Source organism: Scaptodrosophila lebanonensis, unplaced genomic scaffold (genome assembly GCF_003285725.1).
Source record: "Scaptodrosophila lebanonensis strain 11010-0011.00,11010-0021.00 unplaced genomic scaffold, SlebRS2 tig00000113-arrow-arrow-pilon, whole genome shotgun sequence".
In the NCBI taxonomy this organism is placed as follows: domain Eukaryota; kingdom Metazoa; phylum Arthropoda; class Insecta; order Diptera; family Drosophilidae; genus Scaptodrosophila; species Scaptodrosophila lebanonensis.
In genome coordinates, this window is record NW_022060575.1 from 917,156 (window position 1) to 941,120 (window position 23,965).

Genomic DNA, 23,965 nt, shown 5'->3' on the forward strand with positions numbered 1-23,965 from the left:
GCTTTCAAAATGTTCTTCTGCATTTCAAAAACTTTTTGCTTTAGTTCAAATAAGTTTGACTTGTTAGGAATTACACAATTGACTGTGGATTTGTGTGTTTCTCTTGTTCGATTTGGTTTGCTCAACTAATGTAGCCCTGGAAAAAAGAAACATCATTGTTTCGTAAATATGTCCTGTTATTATCCGTTTAAGAATTAATGACATCATGTATCGATGCTAATACCAAGTATACAGCGAATATCTATTTATATTTTTTAACATGTTTACAAGTACATATGTATATTTGGTTGGTATATATGCATATCTTGTTATAAGTACTTTTCGAGTTCTACTTCAGCCCAATTTAAGCAAAACGGAAAATAGTAACTCCACGAGTATATTCAGTCGATGCGACTTTCACAGAAAGAGTACAAATGTGTCTAATCAGGCGTAAAAATAGTATTATTTTATTAAATTTAGATCTGTAGCTGCAGTCACTTCAGTTCTGTCTAAAGTCGAGCATCGGGGCGAAACTAAAACTAACCGATCGTTTTTGTTAAAATCTAAAAAAAAAACCAAACGCAATGCTGCGCGATTTGAAAATTATCGCGATGTTAATAGTTTTCATTATCTCGTGGTCTGCGTTGTTTTTACTGTATTCGGTTTTATATTTGTACGCACCTTTCACAAACAAAACTATTGATCTGGACCCAATATTTCAACCTTACGGCAGAGCCCAGGATTTACTGCCAGCAGAATTCCAACCTCCTCCAAGTGAAGAGAAACGGGATTGGCACGATTATAAGGCTATGGAACGAGATGCCAAGCGTGTGGGTCTTGGTGAACAGGGAAAGGCAGCCAAATTGAAGAATTCGACTCGCAATTTACAGCTTAAACTGTATAAGAAATACGGTTTAAATGTGTTGCTCTCCGACTTTATATCAGTTAATCGTTCCTTGCCAGATATTCGGCCTTTGTAGTGAGTTTGTCAGTTTTTTGAGTTGTTTGTTGTGATTCGATACAACAAAATATGCAATTTCATTTTCCCATAGCTGCAAAAAGAAACTGTATCTGAGTGTGCTACCCAAGGCGAGCATTATTTTAATTTTCTATAACGAATACTTGAGCGTGCTGCAGCGCTCTCTGCATAGTTTAATTAATCGCTCACCGCCTGAGTTGATTAAAGAGATTATACTGGTGGACGACTACAGTGATCGTGATCATCTCCACAAGCCCCTAGAGGACTATATAGCCGGCCATTTTACGAATGTGCGGATTATTCGACTACCTCGACGCATGGGTTTGATGGCCGCCCGAACTGCAGGTGCACGGAATGCGACCGCGGAGATTCTGGTCTTTCTGGACTCCCACATCGAAGCCAATCACAATTGGTTACCACCATTGTTGGAGCCTATTGCACTAAACAAGCGAATGGTCGTATGTCCTGTTATTGATAGAATTAATTATACAACGTTTGAAATGAGTGATGTGTGGCCTAACGGCCACCTAAGTGCCTTTACATGGGATCTCACCTATATCTTGTTGTACCGAGAACACGAATACGCAAAGTTTCGAGGCGAACCTTTTAAGAATCCTGTCATGATGGGTGGACTATTCGCCATATCGACACAATTCTTTTGGGAGTTGGGAGGCTACGACGAGGGTCTGGATATTTATGGTGGCGAGCAATTTGAGTTAAGTTTCAAAATATGGATGTGTGGAGGAGAGTTGTATGATGTACCTTGTTCACATGTTGCGCACGTCTTTGCTAATCCAAACATAGATCGCTATAATGTTTTAAATCTTAATAACTATTGGATCAAGGTAAGTATGAATTAAAACATTCGTTGCACTCCTACAGCTCTTATATATAAAAACCCGACAAAATACATTGACTTTAATTTCCAAGTGGCTTTTTAGCGGGATTGTGGTATAAATACAAAGTATAAGTACTTTTAATGTCAATATTAATACAAGTAGATACTGATAAACGTGAAAATTAAAAAAAAAAAAGTGTGGAAAAACGCTTTCTAATAAAAAATGTTCTACAGGTATATAAAACCATATACAAGTATATAATATATACATTCACTAAACATCATTATTAGTCTGATGTCCCGACTTTTAAATACTCTGTATGTGTAGAAAGAAAATTAAAGAAGTATACAAATTTGGCATCGATTTTACCTCCTCTGATATTCGAACTCAAATATAATTACACATATACATAGGAAGTGTGTCTATGTCAGTATAAAATTGAGCCAAAGTAGCCACAATAGCCACATTTGCGGGCTGCAATTTGTGTCAAAAATTCCAAAAATTCAAAAAATTTAAAAAATTACGGAAGTTATGGAAATTCACAAATTGTGTGGGAGGGGGGGAGGCATCTTACAATACAATTTGGTGTCTCAATCTCTTATAGTATCTGAGATCCAGGTGTTCATACGGACGGACAGGCGGACAGACACTACCCGAATCCCCAATATACTCATGCACAAAAATTACATTTTCAATCGTGGAATATAAGGACAGTGCGCTAAATAGAGTTTAAGATATTATATTACATACGTTATATGAAACGACTTGTTATAAAAAATCAACATTTATCAGTAAAGTTATATATAAACTAATATTTCGTCCTTAAAACAATCTGGCAATCACTGGGATATGAGAGTGGAATGTGTATTTTATTTATAATAGAAAATTGACTTTTATTTAAAGCTATTTTAATGTACAGATATATGAACACTTACTATTTTCTGCACTTACAGAATAGGAAACGGGTGGCAGAGGTGTGGATGGATGATTACAAAAAATATATTTCTTGGTACACAAAATTTAAAAATTTCGACGTTGGGGATCTGTCTAAACAAAAAGCTTTGCGATCTAAATTAAAATGCAAATCCTTCCAGTGGTACTTGAAAAATGTGGCATTTAATATAATGTTAATGTACCCCCCTTTCGATATGCCAAATTATGCCTCCGGGGCCATACAAAATTTGGGAAATCCACACATGTGGTAAGACTTAGTCATCTTTTGTTTGCAGATCATAGGCTCGATTACATTTGGTTTTTTAATAGCGTGGACTCTCTTCGACGTAATATTTCGCAGCCTATTGGCGTTTATCCTTGTGCCGATAATTTGGTTCGCCCCCAAAAACCACAGCATTGGGCGGTCAACTTCCAATCGGAATTGCGAATGCCTAGAACAAAAATGTGTCTGGAGGTCCGCACATCGCAACGTAATGCGCCAGTGGTGCAGTGGCATTGTCACGGGATGGGCTCAAATCAGTATTGGTACTACGAATTTAAGACCAGGCTTCTGAAGTACCGTAAGGATGGCGCCCGTTGCCTAGAGATGTTGCCACAGAGCAAAGCGTTGGTCGTCAATACTTGCAACAAAACCAATATATACATGCGTTGGAATTTTGGTTATATCAATCGGACGGCGCTTCTAAACTTCAATAAAAACTACACATATAATTTATGGGATGCATTGTAAGGCGTGGCAATACTAGGCTTTATAATATTAGTAAAAATTAGATAGATAAATGTGTTGTAATTATAATAGGGCACATTACACATAAACAAACAAAAATCTTACATTTTTATAGCCTGTACCCAAAGGGTGAAAGGCTATACTAGTTTTGTGCGCATGTATGTAACACACAGAAGGAGGCGTGGCAGACCCCACAAAGTATATATATTCTTGATCAGGATGAGAAGACGAGTCTATATAGCCATGTCCGTCTGTCCGTCTGACCGTCTGTCCGTCTGTCTGTATGAGCGCAAGGATCTCAGTAAGTACAAGAGCTAGGATAACCAAAATTGGTATCAAGGTTCCTATAAGCCCTAGGCAGAACGAGTTTGTTTATTTTTTCTGATACACCCCCCCACTCCCCCGCAATTCGTATTTTTTCTTATAACTTCCGTAATTCTCGGAATTTTGAAATCAATTTTGGTAGGTACATCCAGTTAGTACTAATGTGTCCGTGTGCCAAATTTCATCATGATAGGTCAACTCTAAAGAAAGTTATAGCCATAAGTAAAATCGCTGCTCATGCGCTGCCTCTGTCGGCAGCGCTGCCCGCAGCTGTTGTTGTTGTTGCTGCTTTGGTTTAACTTTGTGCTGCATACATACACGCATATAAACACGCATAGGTACGTGATGTAAATGTATGCTGTTTAAACTGAACATAAACATGTATTCTAATTTAATTTAATTAATTATTTTAATTAATTAATTCATTAATTTTTTTTAATAATTTAATTTTTTTTAAATTTTTTTTTTTTTAATTTTTCCTTTTTGTGGAGAGTACAGGCTATTTTACTGTCGGGCTTGCTCGACTGTAGCGTTCTATCTTGTTATACTTATACTGCCTCTGTCGGCAGCGCTGCCCGCAGCTGTTGTTGTTGTTGCTGCTTTGGTTTAACTTTGTGCTGCATACATACACGCATATAAACACGCATAGGTACGTGATGTAAATGTATGCTGTTTAAACTGAACATAAACATGTATTCTAATTTAATTTAATTAATTATTTTAATTAATTAATTCATTAATTTTTTTTAATAATTTAATTTTTTTTAAATTTTTTTTTTTTTAATTTTTCCTTTTTGTGGAGAGTACAGGCTATTTTACTGTCGGGCTTGCTCGACTGTAGCGTTCTATCTTGTTATACTTAACTTACTTACTTAAACCGACTAAAAAATGACCGTGTAAAAACAGAATTAGGTGTAAAGTAATTCATATTCCCCTAATCCCCTCATAAAAGATCAATTTTAGAGATGGTTATTGTAATGTAATCTCTGCCCAACGCTTTTGTTGTTGTTGTTCCTGCTTTGGCTCAACTTTTTACTGCATACTAGAGATGGGCATGGGCCGGCTATTTTCGGCCCGACACGCCACGGCCACGAAACTAACTTTCGGAAACACGTAGGCGCACACACGACGACAATATTTCTAAGCACGACCCAATACGGACCTGTTATAACCATTAAATGTATGAACGAAAAATTTATCCATATTAAGCACTTCAAATTTTTATTAAATAATATGTACTCATCTATATTTGAGGTAAGCCGAGATCGTCGCTTATTATGTCCAGAAGTGGAAAAAACTCGTTCACTTGTTTGAAAAGCTGTTATTCTTGATATTTAGCAATTTCAATTTTGCATCATTAGTGTCCAAAAATTAAGAAAAGTCGTGTTGAGTTTTTTTTTTTAATACTTTAGTTGTTAATTTTTTTTCGTGTTATATTCGTGTGTGCTCGTGAGTGTTTTTAGCTCAACACGAACACTCACAAAATCGGAATTTGCAACAAGAACACGCGGGCCCACGCATGGCACTAAGTTATTGTACAGATTTTCCTTAGGCTTTCTTATCTTTTAAGTTTAAATTAGAATGTTATAATAAAACATATCTTTATTTTACTGTTTAATATTATAATATATACAAAATGGTAATATACTTATATTGTAATAATTGTAATAGAATGTATCGAGAGCACTACTGTTAATTTATTAAATAAATAAATAAATAGACACAATTCTTTTGTAAGTGTGCCTTTACGTGAGTTCGAATACCAAGGAAGGTAAAATCGATCAACAATTTTTTTTACCTTTCTTTAATTTTCTTAATTTTTTTTATTTTATATATTTATTCTACACATAAGTACAGAGTATTTCAAAGTCGGGACACCCGAATTTAGCTTCTCCACTTCTTTCAGTGAGATCACTTGCTTATTGCGTGCCAGTGATAGAAAATGTGCTTAAACGAGCCTGGCGCCGTGTCTGTCAACTGGAAATAGGATAACGAGTATTCCCAATACCGTTGAAACTTCTATTATTTCCAGTATTGGGAGCTTCAGTGTTGCGGGTGTACAGAGTTTTACCGTATGTGGTTACATGTTAGAAGACGAACGGTAATTAGCGGCATACGAATTGCTTTCTTGTAAAGTTAGTGATTATGTGTCCGTATGCCAAGTTTCATCATGATAGGTCAATTTAAAAGCCATATACATATGTAGTCTCTACCCAAGCTCTGCCTGCAGCTGTTGTTGTTGCTGCTTTGCACAGACACACACAGACACGCATCGACACGCACAGATTCACATAGACACCATACCTTCGTAAATGTGCAGTTATACACCCTTTACTTCAGATCGAATAACCAAGGAGGTATAATCGATCAAAGAAATTGATTGTAATATTACAACTCTGTTAATTTTTTTAAAGATTCTTAAATTTTTTAAATTTATTACAACTCTGTTACTTTTTTTACATTTTTTAAATTTCTATAAATATTCAACACACATGTACAGAGTATTTCAAAGTCTGGACACCCGACATTAGCTTCTCTGGTAAAACTGGCATTTCAAAATACGGAGATATTGCAAATTTAAAACAAATCCAAAAATATAGTAACTCCACTTTGCAGCATCTCTGTGATCTGCCATTTCTTCTGTTCAACATTATATTATAAAGAGACGTTCTACTACCAATGAGCTTTTTAACATGAACGTACTTTTTTGGGGAACATAACTTAAAGTACATTCAGTCGTTGCGGCTTCTACAGAAAGAGTAAAAACGTGTCTAATCAAGTGTACAAAATCGTATTTTATATTTTATGAAATTTAGATTTGTAGCCGCAGTCAGTTCAGTTGTGTCTAATGTCGAGCATCGGGGCGAAACTAAAACTACATTGTCACAAACGTGTAACCAATCCTTCTTGTTAAAGACGAAAATAAAAAAAACAAACGCAATGCGTCGCGATTTAAAAATTATCGCAATGTTAATGGTTTTCATTATCTCGTGGTCTGCGCTGTTTTTACTTTATTCGGTTTTTTATTTGTACGCACCTTTCACAAACAAAACTATTGATATGGATCCAATATTTCAACCTTACGGCAGCGCCCAGGATTTACTGCCAGCAGATTTCCAACCTCCTCCAAGTGAGGAGAAACGGGATTGGCACGATTATTTGGCGATGGAACGCGATGCTAAGCGTGTGGGCCTTGGTGAACAGGGAAAGGCAGCCAAATTGAAGAATTCGACTCGCAATTTACAGCTTAAACTGTATAAGAAATACGGTTTAAATGCGCTGCTCTCCGACTCTATATCAGTTAATCGTTCCTTGCCAGATATTCGGCATCCGAAGTGAGTTTATCAGAACCAATCACAACACAATATGCAATTTCATTTCCCCATAGCTGCAAAAAGAAGCTGTATCTGAGTGTGCTACCTAAGGCGAGCATTATTTTAATTTTCTACAACGAGTACTTCAGCGTGCTGAAGCGATCTTTGCATAGTGTTATTAATCGCTCACCGCCAGAGTTGATTAAAGAGGTTATATTGGTGGACGACTACAGTGATCATGATCATCTCCACAAGCCCCTAGAGGACTATATAGCCGGCCATTTTACGAATGTGCGGATTATTCGACTACCTCGACGCATGGGTTTGATGGCCGCCCGAACTGCAGGTGCACGGAATGCGACCGCGGAGATTCTGGTCTTTCTGGACTCCCACATCGAAGCCAATCACAATTGGTTACCACCATTGTTGGAGCCTATTGCACTAAACAAGCGAATGGTCGTATGTCCTGTTATTGATAGAATTAATTATACAACGTTTGAAATGAGTGATGTGTGGCCTAACGGCCACCTAAGTGCCTTTACATGGGATCTCACCTATATCTTGTTGTACCGAGAACACGAATACGCAAAGTTTCGAGGCGAACCTTTTAAGAATCCTGTCATGATGGGTGGACTATTCGCCATATCGACACAATTCTTTTGGGAGTTGGGAGGCTACGACGAGGGTCTGGATATTTATGGTGGCGAGCAATTTGAGTTAAGTTTCAAAATATGGATGTGTGGAGGAGAGTTGTATGATGTACCTTGTTCACATGTTGCGCACGTCTTTGCTAATCCAAACATAGATCGCTATAATGTTTTAAATCTTAATAACTATTGGATCAAGGTAAGTATGAATTAAAACATTCGTTGCACTCCTACAGCTCTTATATATAAAAACCCGACAAAATACATTGACTTTAATTTCCAAGTGGCTTTTTAGCGGGATTGTGGTATAAATACAAAGTATAAGTACTTTTAATGTCAATATTAATACAAGTAGATACTGATAAACGTGAAAATTAAAAAAAAAAAAGTGTGGAAAAACGCTTTCTAATAAAAAATGTTCTACAGGTATATAAAACCATATACAAGTATATAATATATACATTCACTAAACATCATTATTAGTCTGATGTCCCGACTTTTAAATACTCTGTATGTGTAGAAAGAAAATTAAAGAAGTATACAAATTTGGCATCGATTTTACCTCCTCTGATATTCGAACTCAAATATAATTACACATATACATAGGAAGTGTGTCTATGTCAGTATAAAATTGAGCCAAAGTAGCCACAATAGCCACATTTGCGGGCTGCAATTTGTGTCAAAAATTCCAAAAATTCAAAAAATTTAAAAAATTACGGAAGTTATGGAAATTCACAAATTGTGTGGGAGGGGGGGAGGCATCTTACAATACAATTTGGTGTCTCAATCTCTTATAGTATCTGAGATCCAGGTGTTCATACGGACGGACAGGCGGACAGACACTACCCGAATCCCCAATATACTCATGCACAAAAATTACATTTTCAATCGTGGAATATAAGGACAGTGCGCTAAATAGAGTTTAAGATATTATATTACATACGTTATATGAAACGACTTGTTATAAAAAATCAACATTTATCAGTAAAGTTATATATAAACTAATATTTCGTCCTTAAAACAATCTGGCAATCACTGGGATATGAGAGTGGAATGTGTATTTTATTTATAATAGAAAATTGACTTTTATTTAAAGCTATTTTAATGTACAGATATATGAACACTTACTATTTTCTGCACTTACAGAATAGGAAACGGGTGGCAGAGGTGTGGATGGATGATTACAAAAAATATATTTCTTGGTACACAAAATTTAAAAATTTCGACGTTGGGGATCTGTCTAAACAAAAAGCTTTGCGATCTAAATTAAAATGCAAATCCTTCCAGTGGTACTTGAAAAATGTGGCATTTAATATAATGTTAATGTACCCCCCTTTCGATATGCCAAATTATGCCTCCGGGGCCATACAAAATTTGGGAAATCCACACATGTGGTAAGACTTAGTCATCTTTTGTTTGCAGATCATAGGCTCGATTACATTTGGTTTTTTAATAGCGTGGACTCTCTTCGACGTAATATTTCGCAGCCTATTGGCGTTTATCCTTGTGCCGATAATTTGGTTCGCCCCCAAAAACCACAGCATTGGGCGGTCAACTTCCAATCGGAATTGCGAATGCCTAGAACAAAAATGTGTCTGGAGGTCCGCACATCGCAACGTAATGCGCCAGTGGTGCAGTGGCATTGTCACGGGATGGGCTCAAATCAGTATTGGTACTACGAATTTAAGACCAGGCTTCTGAAGTACCGTAAGGATGGCGCCCGTTGCCTAGAGATGTTGCCACAGAGCAAAGCGTTGGTCGTCAATACTTGCAACAAAACCAATATATACATGCGTTGGAATTTTGGTTATATCAATCGGACGGCGCTTCTAAACTTCAATAAAAACTACACATATAATTTATGGGATGCATTGTAAGGCGTGGCAATACTAGGCTTTATAATATTAGTAAAAATTAGATAGATAAATGTGTTGTAATTATAATAGGGCACATTACACATAAACAAACAAAAATCTTACATTTTTATAGCCTGTACCCAAAGGGTGAAAGGCTATACTAGTTTTGTGCGCATGTATGTAACACACAGAAGGAGGCGTGGCAGACCCCACAAAGTATATATATTCTTGATCAGGATGAGAAGACGAGTCTATATAGCCATGTCCGTCTGTCCGTCTGACCGTCTGTCCGTCTGTCTGTATGAGCGCAAGGATCTCAGTAAGTACAAGAGCTAGGATAACCAAAATTGGTATCAAGGTTCCTATAAGCCCTAGGCAGAACGAGTTTGTTTATTTTTTCTGATACACCCCCCCACTCCCCCGCAATTCGTATTTTTTCTTATAACTTCCGTAATTCTCGGAATTTTGAAATCAATTTTGGTAGGTACATCCAGTTAGTACTAATGTGTCCGTGTGCCAAATTTCATCATGATAGGTCAACTCTAAAGAAAGTTATAGCCATAAGTAAAATCGCTGCTCATGCGCTGCCTCTGTCGGCAGCGCTGCCCGCAGCTGTTGTTGTTGTTGCTGCTTTGGTTTAACTTTGTGCTGCATACATACACGCATATAAACACGCATAGGTACGTGATGTAAATGTATGCTGTTTAAACTGAACATAAACATGTATTCTAATTTAATTTAATTAATTATTTTAATTAATTAATTCATTAATTTTTTTTAATAATTTAATTTTTTTTAAATTTTTTTTTTTTTAATTTTTCCTTTTTGTGGAGAGTACAGGCTATTTTACTGTCGGGCTTGCTCGACTGTAGCGTTCTATCTTGTTATACTTATACTGCCTCTGTCGGCAGCGCTGCCCGCAGCTGTTGTTGTTGTTGCTGCTTTGGTTTAACTTTGTGCTGCATACATACACGCATATAAACACGCATAGGTACGTGATGTAAATGTATGCTGTTTAAACTGAACATAAACATGTATTCTAATTTAATTTAATTAATTATTTTAATTAATTAATTCATTAATTTTTTTTAATAATTTAATTTTTTTTAAATTTTTTTTTTTTTAATTTTTCCTTTTTGTGGAGAGTACAGGCTATTTTACTGTCGGGCTTGCTCGACTGTAGCGTTCTATCTTGTTATACTTAACTTACTTACTTAAACCGACTAAAAAATGACCGTGTAAAAACAGAATTAGGTGTAAAGTAATTCATATTCCCCTAATCCCCTCATAAAAGATCAATTTTAGAGATGGTTATTGTAATGTAATCTCTGCCCAACGCTTTTGTTGTTGTTGTTCCTGCTTTGGCTCAACTTTTTACTGCATACTAGAGATGGGCATGGGCCGGCTATTTTCGGCCCGACACGCCACGGCCACGAAACTAACTTTCGGAAACACGTAGGCGCACACACGACGACAATATTTCTAAGCACGACCCAATACGGACCTGTTATAACCATTAAATGTATGAACGAAAAATTTATCCATATTAAGCACTTCAAATTTTTATTAAATAATATGTACTCATCTATATTTGAGGTAAGCCGAGATCGTCGCTTATTATGTCCAGAAGTGGAAAAAACTCGTTCACTTGTTTGAAAAGCTGTTATTCTTGATATTTAGCAATTTCAATTTTGCATCATTAGTGTCCAAAAATTAAGAAAAGTCGTGTTGAGTTTTTTTTTTTAATACTTTAGTTGTTAATTTTTTTTCGTGTTATATTCGTGTGTGCTCGTGAGTGTTTTTAGCTCAACACGAACACTCACAAAATCGGAATTTGCAACAAGAACACGCGGGCCCACGCATGGCACTAAGTTATTGTACAGATTTTCCTTAGGCTTTCTTATCTTTTAAGTTTAAATTAGAATGTTATAATAAAACATATCTTTATTTTACTGTTTAATATTATAATATATACAAAATGGTAATATACTTATATTGTAATAATTGTAATAGAATGTATCGAGAGCACTACTGTTAATTTATTAAATAAATAAATAAATAGACACAATTCTTTTGTAAGTGTGCCTTTACGTGAGTTCGAATACCAAGGAAGGTAAAATCGATCAACAATTTTTTTTACCTTTCTTTAATTTTCTTAATTTTTTTTATTTTATATATTTATTCTACACATAAGTACAGAGTATTTCAAAGTCGGGACACCCGAATTTAGCTTCTCCACTTCTTTCAGTGAGATCACTTGCTTATTGCGTGCCAGTGATAGAAAATGTGCTTAAACGAGCCTGGCGCCGTGTCTGTCAACTGGAAATAGGATAACGAGTATTCCCAATACCGTTGAAACTTCTATTATTTCCAGTATTGGGAGCTTCAGTGTTGCGGGTGTACAGAGTTTTACCGTATGTGGTTACATGTTAGAAGACGAACGGTAATTAGCGGCATACGAATTGCTTTCTTGTAAAGTTAGTGATTATGTGTCCGTATGCCAAGTTTCATCATGATAGGTCAATTTAAAAGCCATATACATATGTAGTCTCTACCCAAGCTCTGCCTGCAGCTGTTGTTGTTGCTGCTTTGCACAGACACACACAGACACGCATCGACACGCACAGATTCACATAGACACCATACCTTCGTAAATGTGCAGTTATACACCCTTTACTTCAGATCGAATAACCAAGGAGGTATAATCGATCAAAGAAATTGATTGTAATATTACAACTCTGTTAATTTTTTTAAAGATTCTTAAATTTTTTAAATTTATTACAACTCTGTTACTTTTTTTACATTTTTTAAATTTCTATAAATATTCAACACACATGTACAGAGTATTTCAAAGTCTGGACACCCGACATTAGCTTCTCTGGTAAAACTGGCATTTCAAAATACGGAGATATTGCAAATTTAAAACAAATCCAAAAATATAGTAACTCCACTTTGCAGCATCTCTGTGATCTGCCATTTCTTCTGTTCAACATTATATTATAAAGAGACGTTCTACTACCAATGAGCTTTTTAACATGAACGTACTTTTTTGGGGAACATAACTTAAAGTACATTCAGTCGTTGCGGCTTCTACAGAAAGAGTAAAAACGTGTCTAATCAAGTGTACAAAATCGTATTTTATATTTTATGAAATTTAGATTTGTAGCCGCAGTCAGTTCAGTTGTGTCTAATGTCGAGCATCGGGGCGAAACTAAAACTACATTGTCACAAACGTGTAACCAATCCTTCTTGTTAAAGACGAAAATAAAAAAAACAAACGCAATGCGTCGCGATTTAAAAATTATCGCAATGTTAATGGTTTTCATTATCTCGTGGTCTGCGCTGTTTTTACTTTATTCGGTTTTTTATTTGTACGCACCTTTCACAAACAAAACTATTGATATGGATCCAATATTTCAACCTTACGGCAGCGCCCAGGATTTACTGCCAGCAGATTTCCAACCTCCTCCAAGTGAGGAGAAACGGGATTGGCACGATTATTTGGCGATGGAACGCGATGCTAAGCGTGTGGGCCTTGGTGAACAGGGAAAGGCAGCCAAATTGAAGAATTCGACTCGCAATTTACAGCTTAAACTGTATAAGAAATACGGTTTAAATGCGCTGCTCTCCGACTCTATATCAGTTAATCGTTCCTTGCCAGATATTCGGCATCCGAAGTGAGTTTATCAGAACCAATCACAACACAATATGCAATTTCATTTCCCCATAGCTGCAAAAAGAAGCTGTATCTGAGTGTGCTACCTAAGGCGAGCATTATTTTAATTTTCTACAACGAGTACTTCAGCGTGCTGAAGCGATCTTTGCATAGTGTTATTAATCGCTCACCGCCAGAGTTGATTAAAGAGGTTATATTGGTGGACGACTACAGTGATCATGATCATCTCCACAAGCCCCTAGAGGACTATATAGCCGGCCATTTTACGAATGTGCGGATTATTCGACTACCTCGACGCATGGGTTTGATGGCCGCCCGAACTGCAGGTGCACGGAATGCGACCGCGGAGATTCTGGTCTTTCTGGACTCCCACATCGAAGCCAATCACAATTGGTTACCACCATTGTTGGAGCCCATCGCACTAAACAAGCGAATGGTCGTATGTCCTGTTATTGATAGAATTAATTATACAACGTTTGAAATGAGTGGTGTGTGGCCTATCGGCCATCGTAGTGCCTTCAACTGGGATCTCGGCTATATCGTATTGTACCGAGAGAATAACGTCAAATTTCCGGGCGAACCATTTAAAAATCCGATCATGATGGGTGGACTATTCGCCATATCGACACAATTCTTTTGGCAGTTGGGAGGTTACGACGAGGGTCTGGATATTTATGGTGGCGAGCAATTCGAGTTAAGTTTCAAAATATGGATGTGTGGAGGAGAGATGTATGATGTGCCTTGTTCACATGTGGCACACGTCTTTGCAAATCAAGACATACGTCGCTATAATGTTTTAGATTTTAATAAATATATGATCAAGGTAAGTTCGAATAAAATGTTGTTGTTGTGGTTGTACAGCTGTTATAAGAAGCAGTAACAACTTTCATACAAACTCTTGAAAAAAACTCATAATCAAAATAGATGAAATAAAATAAATGAAATGAATATACTATATGTACAAAAAATTAATTAATATAATTCATTTAATAAAAATAATAAAACAACAATGGAATACTAAAGTCGATCGGGACATACATATAACCTGCACCCAAAAATTAAAATTTGTTGTAAATTAAATTATTTTAATTAAATAAAAGAAGTGGAATAAAGTCTGGTGCCCCGACTGTATCCTGTGCCTATGTACGTGTAGAAGAATTATAAATACATATATTTACAAAAAAATGCTTTAAAAAAATTGGCAACAAAAAAATGCAACAAATCACAAAAAAAAATTGTTTATATGTAGCTTCTCCGGGGTTCGAACGCGCCTAAAGAGCGCAGGACTGCTCATTTGCATCAGGATTGTCTCTATTAGTGTCTGTGTGTGGGTATATGTGCAATGGAGAGTTGAGCCAAAGCAGGAATACAATAACAATATCTTCTGGTAGAGCTCGTCTTTGAAACAATCCAGAAATTACACAGTGTGGAATGCGTGCCGTCTTCCTCTCCAATGCATCCAATAATGCGACAGAAATCCTAATTTGAATTATAATAAAAAACCATCTCTAGCGTAAATAGTATTTTATTTATACCTTTTTTAATATATGCATGAAAACATAAAGTAACAATACTTTTTCGCTCTTACAGAATTTGAAACGGGTAGCAGAGGTGTGGATGGATGATTACAAAAAATATATTTCTTGGTACAAGCTATATGAGAATCTCGACGTTGGTGATCTGTCTAAACAAAAAGCCTTGCGATCTAAATTAAAATGCAAATCCTTCCAGTGGTACTTGAAAAATGTGGCATTTAATATAATGTTAATGTACCCCCCTTTCGATATGCCAAATTATGCCTCCGGGGCCATACAAAATTTGGGAAATCCACACATGTGGTAAGACTTAGTCATCTTTTGTTTGCAGATCATAGGCTCGATTACATTTGGTTTTTTAATAGCGTGGACTCTCTTCGACGTAATATTTCGCAGCCTATTGGCGTTTATCCTTGTGCCGATAATTTGGTTCGCCCCCAAAAACCACAGCATTGGGCGGTCAACTTCCAATCGGAATTGCGAATGCCTAGAACAAAAATGTGTCTGGAGGTCCGCACATCGCAACGTAATGCGCCAGTGGTGCAGTGGCATTGTCACGGGATGGGCTCAAATCAGTATTGGTACTACGAATTTAAGACCAGGCTTCTGAAGTACCGTAAGGATGGCGCCCGTTGCCTAGAGATGTTGCCACAGAGCAAAGCGTTGGTCGTCAATACTTGCAACAAGACCAATATATACATGCGTTGGAATTTTGGTTATATCAATCGGACGGCGCTTCTAAACTTCAATAAAAACTACACATATAATTTATGGGATGCATTGTAAATAATATAAATTATAGAATACACATACATAATTAAAATTAACAATTTCATAATTTCTTATAATATATGTTATAATAAAGTACTTCCTAGTTGCTTTACAAAAATAAAACAAATTCAGAAAAGTAGCAGAAACAAAAACTCGCTTGTAACTCCTTAGCCAATGAAAACAGTGCTCTAAATCAGGTTCTAGTGAATATCATTTTATATTAAAAATTAAATTTCAAAAACTTGCCTTTTATAGTTACACACAGCTTTAAGTAATCCCTATTGTTTACTTCAATACGTACAAAACAACTACAAATTCTTCATTCATTATAACCAAGGCAATTTCTATTTCGGAGAATAGATTTCGCATGCTTAAAAATCTGTTTAAAGTCAATGCAGAATTTATAATGATATTAAACAATTTTTTTCAGAGGTGCGAGATTTGTTTATTTCCCATTTGTTTTTGAATACTTACGAATTTTTCAAAAATATGTTAATTTCTTTGGGTTTGCTTTCACTTTCTAGTACGATCCTTCCACCATTGCAAATTTGTAGGCTTTATAAAAATAAAATAAATATGCATAGGTAGAAAAAATTTGTTAGCACAACTAATGGGTATAATGGTATTGGTAGTTTTGACGGAGACAAAATAAATCTTCTTAGCTCTTAGATGCGCTTTCATGTTCTAAGTAAATTGATAATGTTTATTTAAAGCGAATCTTACTTTCTAGAGAGTAATAATTTCGTTAGCTAACACCTAAATCCGCTTAAAAGCGAAATCATAACAACAAAAACTCAATATCGCGCCAATTCGGTATTAGAAGCCCCAGTGTGTGCCAAAGCCATCGAAGCTCATGTGGGAGACAGCCTCCGCGGGCGAGTAGTGAATGGTCTGTACGCTGCCGTAGCTGGGCAGGCCATGTAGATTGTGTGCATTGGTTGTTGTAGCGGTTGGAGCGTAATTGTAGTGGCTGTTGGCGAGAGGAGACTCATAGGAAATTGTTTTGGTAACGCCAGGAGAAGCATAGGAGAAGGCTGGAGTGGGCGCTGGTGCTTCATAGGAGAGGGTCTTGGCCACGGCAGGAGCAACATAGCCAACAGTGGGTGCTGGTGAAGCATAAGTCCCGACTTTGGTCACAGATGGAGCAGCGTAGGTGACACCCGCGGGCTGATGGTGTACATATGCGTCAGGCGTAGACGCATGTGGAGTATAGACTGTGGGAGATGGAGCAGGAGCGGCATACGTCAGCGTCTTGGCCACAGCCGGTGTGTAGACATTGTTGCTAATGCGTGTGTCCGTCTTGTGCACACTGGAGTAGGGGGTATCCAAGGACTTGGAATAGTGTGAAACGGTGCCATCAAAATTGCGCAGCACATTCTGTTGCGTATGCGCAACGGCCTGGTGTTCCTGGGTGTAGTGTTCACGGGGTTGGGCGTACTCAATAAGTCCGGCCTGCGTTGAGCCAACCACGACTGCGAAAACTGTAGCAATTGCAATGAATTTCTGGGCCATTTTGCTTGTGTATTGTTCGTTGTGAATGCCTGGAACAACTGTTGTAGATTGGGGCAACGGTACCGGCATTTATACTGTTAACTGACTGCACTGGGAGAGCCGGCCATTACTCATAAATATTTCATTGACCACACATGCTCTAGAGGTACCACTAGCGTGCAAGTTAATACTTTTTTGTAACTGACCTATCTTACTATACTTACTATACTTACTTAGAATCGATCATTGAAGTAAAAATAAATAATATTTGCAGCAAATGCGTTCTACTAAGGACTAGGTCGAAACCTAAAATTCTCATAGAGTATAGTAAAAATTGAGTTTATAATAGCCACTTTTGAGAATAAAATGATTAAAAAAACAATAATAAAGGAATACTATAATATAATTTGTACAAATTTATTTATGGATATCTCCTACGTATATATATATAATATATTTATTTATTTATATAACAATATAGCAAATAAATTTACAACCTAGTTTAGTACGAAATAGCCCTGGCTACTGACGGCCTTTGGCTATATTTGTAGTATAAGTACTTAGACTAATTACAATATTTGCAGCACCTATTTATAGTATAATAATATATATATATATATTTTTTTTTTAAATTAAAATAAATGGTAGAAATTTGATTCTTTTAGGAACTTTACTAAGTTCATAAATAATATATATAATTATATATTCATTGGGGTTTGCCTTGTGTCGGCCTTGTATATGCAATACGGACCTTAAGCAAAGGGATAGTGAGTCTATGAACTACTCGTATATTTATGGCTACAACTTAAGAGCTCAATTGTGTCTTACAATATAATAATAATTTAATTTGTGGGCGAGGCAGTCTCTGAAACCGTGTTGGTGAGTGTAATTGGTTTAATTGACGTTTTGTGCCCGCACCACAAGCCCGTTTCGATTAAGACCGCTTTGCGTGACTTTCGGAAATCCATTTCTATCGCAGCGCATATCTTTGGATTTGGATCGCGGCAAATCAATTGCGACTTTGGCCCAAATGTGCGTGAAGTTTGGCTTTGTCTTTTCTACGTTTACTTTAGACGTGACAGCAAGTGCTTAACAATATCTGAGGGCGTGTCTTATTACTCGTATTATTGAAGTAGGCTCATTGCATAACGCTGCTCCACATCCGTAGCTCCACCGCATTTATCAATTGAGTGTAGCTGACTGAGGTCAATATACTGGCTGCGCAACGTTGGCAAATATATGTTTATAGTATATACTGGTATGTAGGGGTCCTTATTTATGTGTGTGTTCCACAAAAGTGCCCTCAAGTGCGCAAGTCTGCCAATGCGAGTGAATGAAATGTATGCTCAAAATATAACAACAACAACTACAATTTATGGCTCATCGGAGATGCATTAAGGACGCACAATGCTCAAAATTGTTAATGCATTTTTGTGCCTCACACTGAGACTCAAGGCGCTTCATCAAATTGGCGCCGACAGTGACAACAATCGGCCACTGAAATACCCACTCGTGTAAAAAAGTATGAATTGAGGCTCTACCTTGACTTGATGCCTCAGTCAATAAAAAGTGATGCCGCCTTTTTGAACAATCATCGCCAAGGGCGTACGAAAGAAGGGAGAAGGGGTAAAATATTATGGCCTTGTATTCTCAAAAAAATTCCAAAAACACTATAAATACTGTGTTTTGATAGTAAAAATTCTCAAAAAAAAAAAAAAAAAAAAAGGCAGATAGCTTGCTTTTTTATGGCATGAACATATGAGGCGTTATAAACTATGTCCTTAATTGTATTCAAAAATAACAACTTTTTGCATTTTATTTACGAGTATAAACATATTTATATTTATATATAATATATGTATTATATGTATATTATTATGTGTATAAATACAACTTTTGTACGTATGTGTGTGTGAGCACATCTGTTATGGAATCGAGGCAATTTATTTAATTTGTTTTCATAGAAATAAAAAACTTTCATGGAAAACCATAAGTTCTAATTACTTTCTTGAAGTAAATAATATGAGCCATGAATCTTCAGATAAGAGGCATTTGCGAAAATATATTATGATTATTATATTAGATATAGCATAACTTGTTGGTTTTTCAATGTTTTCCTTTTAAATAAATTTAAATTTTAAGTATCTTTGTCGAAAAGGCATCCGTTTTACTTTGACAATGTTAAAACGTATTTTTTTAAAAACTCAGTCCACACACTGTTAAATTTTAACTCGTTTTAGTTTTGAAAAAAGACTCTCGGTAAGTGATATTAAAATAAAATCGTTAATGGTCGCACAAGGATTGAAACATATCTAGTTTCACTTCAGCTCGTCTGACTATTATTCAACAAAAAATATTGTATCGATTTTTGAGTTGTAAAATCATTTAATTGTCATTTACCAAATCATGTATGGCATTACTGGTAAGTATTTGTGGTAAATAAAGTGAAAGTGTATGTATTTATTTTTTTAAAATCGGCAGATAATTTAGATCAATGGTGCTTCGTATAGGTTAAAAAATTATACTTTCAATCAGTTAGTCAGGTCGCTAGCGCAATAAATTGTGGATTAATTGAAAAATGAAATCCACATGTACAAAGTATAAATAGGTAAAGTATTTAATCCAAAGAACAGAAATATAAATTATTAAAGAAAAGCAACTTTAACATTATTGTGGTTTGATAACTATGCGCCTCAGAGCAGGTAGTAGTTTAAACTTAAAAAAACTTATCGTAAAAAATAATCTTTTACATAGTATGTATGTACAAGGTGTGTTCCAAAGTAAACAGGACTTAAAAAAAAAAAGAACAAATGGTTTTTTCGGCAAAATCAATTTATTTTATTCAAAATAGTCTCCTTCTGCTTCAATACAGCTTTCTGCACGATTCAAAAGCATGTCGAACGAGTGTTTTAGCTCGTTGGCCGGTATGGCCGCCAGTATGCCGGTGCAACGCATAACGCTTTCCTTTCATGGGCAAATGCATTTTTTCCGAAAAGGTAGAAGTCGCACGATGCCATATCAGGTGAATACGGTGAGTGGTTAATGGTTAAAATGTGATTTTTGGTCAAATAATCGGTCAATTTGTGCGGAACAAACCGTGCACACACCTTTCGTAAGCCCAAATGTTCGGTCAAAATGCGATAAATCGATGTTTTGGAGATGTTCAATTCCATTTCCATCAATTTCAATGATGGCTTCGACTGACTTTTGATGAATTCACGCACAGTTTCGATGGAATTATCGGTGATCACGAATTTTGATTGGCCCACATGTTGATCGTCATTTATGTCCTCACGACCACTTTGAAAACGTTGAAACCACTCGTCGCCATCATCGCCATAAACTTGTTCCATTAATTGAAACGTTTCGGGAAAACTTTTAACAATTTTAAAACAAAATTTAATGTTGGCTCTTTGTTCGAAGCTGACACTTAAAACGCAATAACTTCACTCCCAATCGATGAAATGTCATGAAATTCTCACTGGACAATCGATAAAGATAGCAGATTCTAACGCACCAGTCGACATATAGATGGCGCCACCAGGGGCGCTAGATTGGAAAAGTCCTGTTTACTTTGGAAAGCACCTTGTAGTTTGTTCTGAAATATCTTTGTGCTAACGGTTTTTGTAATTTATTTCCAAAATTATTCCACATCCATAATCGGGCCGACTCACTCCACTGTGCACAAGGCACTTGTGCTTCCTGACCGACCATTCATACTGTGTCGGTACACTCGTAGAAATCGTTCAGCTACAATTGAGTTATAATGCAATTCACAAACGTAAAGCAAATGTTGTTAACTTGCACACAATTCCGGACTCGGACGCGAACACAGACAGAGTTACGATGCCCATACGCCGTATTGGCCCCAATGCCCAACATTGTTGCCTTCTGATGTCTGATGTCTGTGGAAAAGTTTTCCAAATGAGAATGACACATAAATAGCATCAATGTGATTACGTTGAAGTCACCTTTGTTTGTTGACGATTTTCTTGATTTGCTGGCAGTGTGTGTATATACATACATACATACATACAAATGTGTGTATGTATGTATACATGTATATTGATATGCGCGCTCGAGTGTTGTGTGTGTCCATTATAGTTTTTATGAAATTTGGCACATAAATTGTATTATTGCATTTATGCTTGATTTTATTTCCGTTTGCCAATGCGTTGAAGCATACAATTTTCGTATGATTGTGTGTCTCTCAGTGTGTGTCAAAATGTGTGTGTGTGTGTGTGTGTCGTTAGCCCGTATTGACAGTTAAATTGGCTTTCTGTGCTTTTACGTTGCCTAAGTGAATTTACCGTCTCCGTTTTTAAGTCGCAAAGGCAGCTTTTGTTCTTTGCTGCTGTAATTGTTGTTGTTGTTGCTGTTGTTGAGTTTTATTGGCTTTTATTTGGTAGCACTTTAACGTTTATTGAACTGGCCAGGTCTCAGACGCTCCCCCTACACACACACATCATACACATACACACACATGCACATGCTCATATGTGGGGACATTTGAACGGTTTCCTTGCTGGCGCTAAGCGTCTTACTTAACGCCAGCAATTTGAACTTCAATTAGTTGCATGGCAAGAAAGTGCCTTACCCAAGAGTGACCAGCTTCATTAATTATTAGGATACTGAAACCGATTTTCTTTTATCAGACAAAAAATAATTACAAGCGGGATTTAATTAAAATTACAGAATTGACGATAATACTATAATTTTTAATGCAGCACTTGAACAAGGACAGAAACCTTAACTTCCTATATGTTGCAAGCTTTAGAAAAAATGCTTGTAGTTTCATTATAATATTAATAATGGCCTTATTAAAAATGTAAAAGGGTATAATAGTTTTGTGCGAATGTATGTAACATATAGAAGGGGGCGTGGCAGAATCCCGAAAGCATTTATATTATTATTCTATTTTATATTTTTTTTTTTTTTGATCAAAAAAATAAAACTCAAAGAATAATCATTATTTTATAAGTTTTATTTTTTTGCTCATCAATAATAATGAGTAAAACTCAAAATTAATCATTAAACTGTGAGCGAATTAATAAAATTAAAAAATAATCATTATTTTGTATTTTTTTTAATAACACTTATAATGATTACAGTCCCTGGTTTATATATCAGCATGACGAGAGAAATCGATCTAGACATGTCCGTCTCTTGTAGACTCTGTACATATCCGCTCTCCAACAGTATCTTAACGAAAGTAAACTTTATATCACGAGTAATATCGTAATAGACAAAAAAATCTTTTTTAATTTTGTGAACGATCCTAAATAAAACGATACATTACACGGGTCTGTAAACAAAGTCTACTACGGAGCCCAGACAGACGTACAAATGTACATACGAACAGATATGCTTCGATTGAATTGAAGAAAAATATTTACTTACGAGAATGCACCATTTTTTGTGCATAAGGCAATGGTCACCCTAACCTTACCCTTTAGTTTACACTTGGTGGTGTTGATGTTGTTGTTGTATACAATTACAAATGACGAAAGTCAATTTCATGTTGCACTCTGCAGTCGCATAAAAATGCCTCGGCTGCTAATTGGAATTGAAACATAAATTAAAAGTCGAACGTCTGTCTAAAACACACGTAAATATGTATGTCAGTACATATACTATATATGTATGTACATATGTATGTGCTTTACGATTTTTATGGGTATGTGCTGAGCAGGTCAATTCGTAACGTAACGCCACATTTACGTAACGTTTTGTATTTTTACGTTTTGTCGTAATGTGCAGCAATTAGTTGTAGCCTTACTGTTGCTGTTGATGTGGTTTGTGTTGTTTTTTGTTGCTGTTGTTGTTGTTGTTTTAACTATTGCCGCATTGACAGCTCAGATTAAGTGCTGACTATAAATTCCTTGCTTAGTTTTATTTCACATACTTCAAGGCGAGCCGCGCTATTTATGAGGCCAGAGTCATGCAATTGCCAAGTGGAAATTATTTACTAGCAATTACAAGTGGCCGCATAGCTCTTCTCTCACTCTCCCACTCCCACCCTCACTCAATAAACCCACATACAGCCATACACACCCACTCGAAATCGGGTATAAACCCACGCCCTTTCTACAGCAACGGGCACTGGACAGGACCTTGCAGCCGTGGCGTTATATTGCCAATCATCTGTGGCCTCCTTGCCTGCTTGTTTTATGGCACAAAAGGGACTTGGCTTCAATTTTCTTTATATTACAACTTGATTTAATTTGACGTGAGACTTTGGCCAACGAAATTAGAAAGGAAAACATATTCCGATTGCAATGTAGCTTAGGATGTTGAATTTGCAAGTAAGTACAAAAGAGTCCCTGCAAAAATTCAAATACGTTGATAAAGAGAAAAATATGGAAAGCCAGCATGGGATAAATTTGTGTTCGGACTAATAAATGAAATTTTATACAATTTGGTTTACTCATAGTCAGCAAATACTTGATAACTCTTTTGTCAGCTCAGTAGTTATGGGCCGTTGAAGAATTGTAAATAATTGTGTGTTTATACTCTGCACATGAAATGTACAAGTTTGGTCAATTTAAAAGGAAGTTATAGCCAATTCCTATATTCAAATACCCAAGGTGGTATAATCGATCAAAAAAGTGTTGTAATATTAAAATTGTTTTAAAATTTATATAATTATTCGACTTTAGCTTCTCCACTTGTTCTTTTTTCGACTTGTTAAATAATATGTAGCTTAGCATCAATGTGAATTAATGTGTTTCTTCGTGGCATTAATTGTGTTCTTCCTGTCAATTTGAGGTCTTGAAATATATGAACGTTATCATATTCAAATAGTATACTTGAAATGAATCGTCTGGTATCCCTTCCTTTGAAGGCTGCTTTAATGGCATCCCCAACTTTGGT

General features: G+C 36.2%; 4 protein-coding genes across 4 annotated transcripts; 3 read left to right on the forward strand and 1 right to left on the reverse strand.

Annotated features, from left to right (window-relative positions):
• The first annotated feature begins 788 nt into the window (after window positions 1–788).
• Window positions 789–3,481, forward strand: LOC115628419 (N-acetylgalactosaminyltransferase 6-like). The gene is made up of 4 exons (XM_030524507.1): window positions 789–958; window positions 1,032–1,803; window positions 2,751–2,998; window positions 3,061–3,481. The coding sequence occupies exons 1-4, from the start codon at window positions 789–791 to the stop codon at window positions 3,479–3,481; spliced, it is 1,611 nt and encodes a 536-aa protein (XP_030380367.1).
• A 3,381-nt stretch (window positions 3,482–6,862) lies between these two features.
• LOC115628420 (N-acetylgalactosaminyltransferase 6-like) lies at window positions 6,863–9,640 on the forward strand. Its single transcript, XM_030524508.1, has 4 exons — window positions 6,863–7,137; window positions 7,191–7,962; window positions 8,910–9,157; window positions 9,220–9,640. Exons 1-4 carry the CDS (start codon window positions 6,863–6,865, stop codon window positions 9,638–9,640), a joined length of 1,716 nt encoding a protein of 571 aa, XP_030380368.1.
• A 3,381-nt stretch (window positions 9,641–13,021) lies between these two features.
• On the forward strand, window positions 13,022–15,657 carry LOC115628360 (N-acetylgalactosaminyltransferase 6-like). Its single transcript, XM_030524437.1, has 4 exons — window positions 13,022–13,296; window positions 13,350–14,118; window positions 14,886–15,133; window positions 15,196–15,657. The coding sequence occupies exons 1-4, from the start codon at window positions 13,022–13,024 to the stop codon at window positions 15,614–15,616; spliced, it is 1,713 nt and encodes a 570-aa protein (XP_030380297.1). The 3' UTR covers window positions 15,617–15,657.
• Window positions 15,658–16,417: 760 nt separating this feature from the next.
• Window positions 16,418–17,113, reverse strand: LOC115628421 (pupal cuticle protein C1B). The gene has a single exon (XM_030524509.1). It carries the CDS (start codon window positions 17,111–17,113, stop codon window positions 16,418–16,420), a length of 696 nt encoding a protein of 231 aa, XP_030380369.1.
• Between the last annotated feature and the right edge of the window lie 6,852 nt (window positions 17,114–23,965).

Excerpts from the sequence above, each read along its gene's own strand:
- LOC115628419 (XM_030524507.1), top strand. The coding sequence starts at position 789 with ATGGAACGAGATGCCAAGCGTGTGGGTCTTGGTGAACAGGGAAAGGCA. Across the intron at positions 1,804-2,750 it reads TTAATAACTATTGGATCAAG|AATAGGAAACGGGTGGCAGA; the intron begins GTAAGTATGAAT and ends CTGCACTTACAG. Across the intron at positions 2,999-3,060 it reads TTGGGAAATCCACACATGTG|CGTGGACTCTCTTCGACGTA; the intron begins GTAAGACTTAGT and ends GTTTTTTAATAG.
- LOC115628420 (XM_030524508.1), top strand. The coding sequence starts at position 6,863 with ATGGATCCAATATTTCAACCTTACGGCAGCGCCCAGGATTTACTGCCA. Across the intron at positions 7,138-7,190 it reads CCAGATATTCGGCATCCGAA|CTGCAAAAAGAAGCTGTATC; the intron begins GTGAGTTTATCA and ends ATTTCCCCATAG. Across the intron at positions 9,158-9,219 it reads TTGGGAAATCCACACATGTG|CGTGGACTCTCTTCGACGTA; the intron begins GTAAGACTTAGT and ends GTTTTTTAATAG.
- LOC115628360 (XM_030524437.1), top strand. The coding sequence starts at position 13,022 with ATGGATCCAATATTTCAACCTTACGGCAGCGCCCAGGATTTACTGCCA. Across the intron at positions 13,297-13,349 it reads CCAGATATTCGGCATCCGAA|CTGCAAAAAGAAGCTGTATC; the intron begins GTGAGTTTATCA and ends ATTTCCCCATAG. Across the intron at positions 14,119-14,885 it reads TTAATAAATATATGATCAAG|AATTTGAAACGGGTAGCAGA; the intron begins GTAAGTTCGAAT and ends TCGCTCTTACAG.
- LOC115628421 (XM_030524509.1), bottom strand. The coding sequence starts at position 17,113 with ATGGCCCAGAAATTCATTGCAATTGCTACAGTTTTCGCAGTCGTGGTT.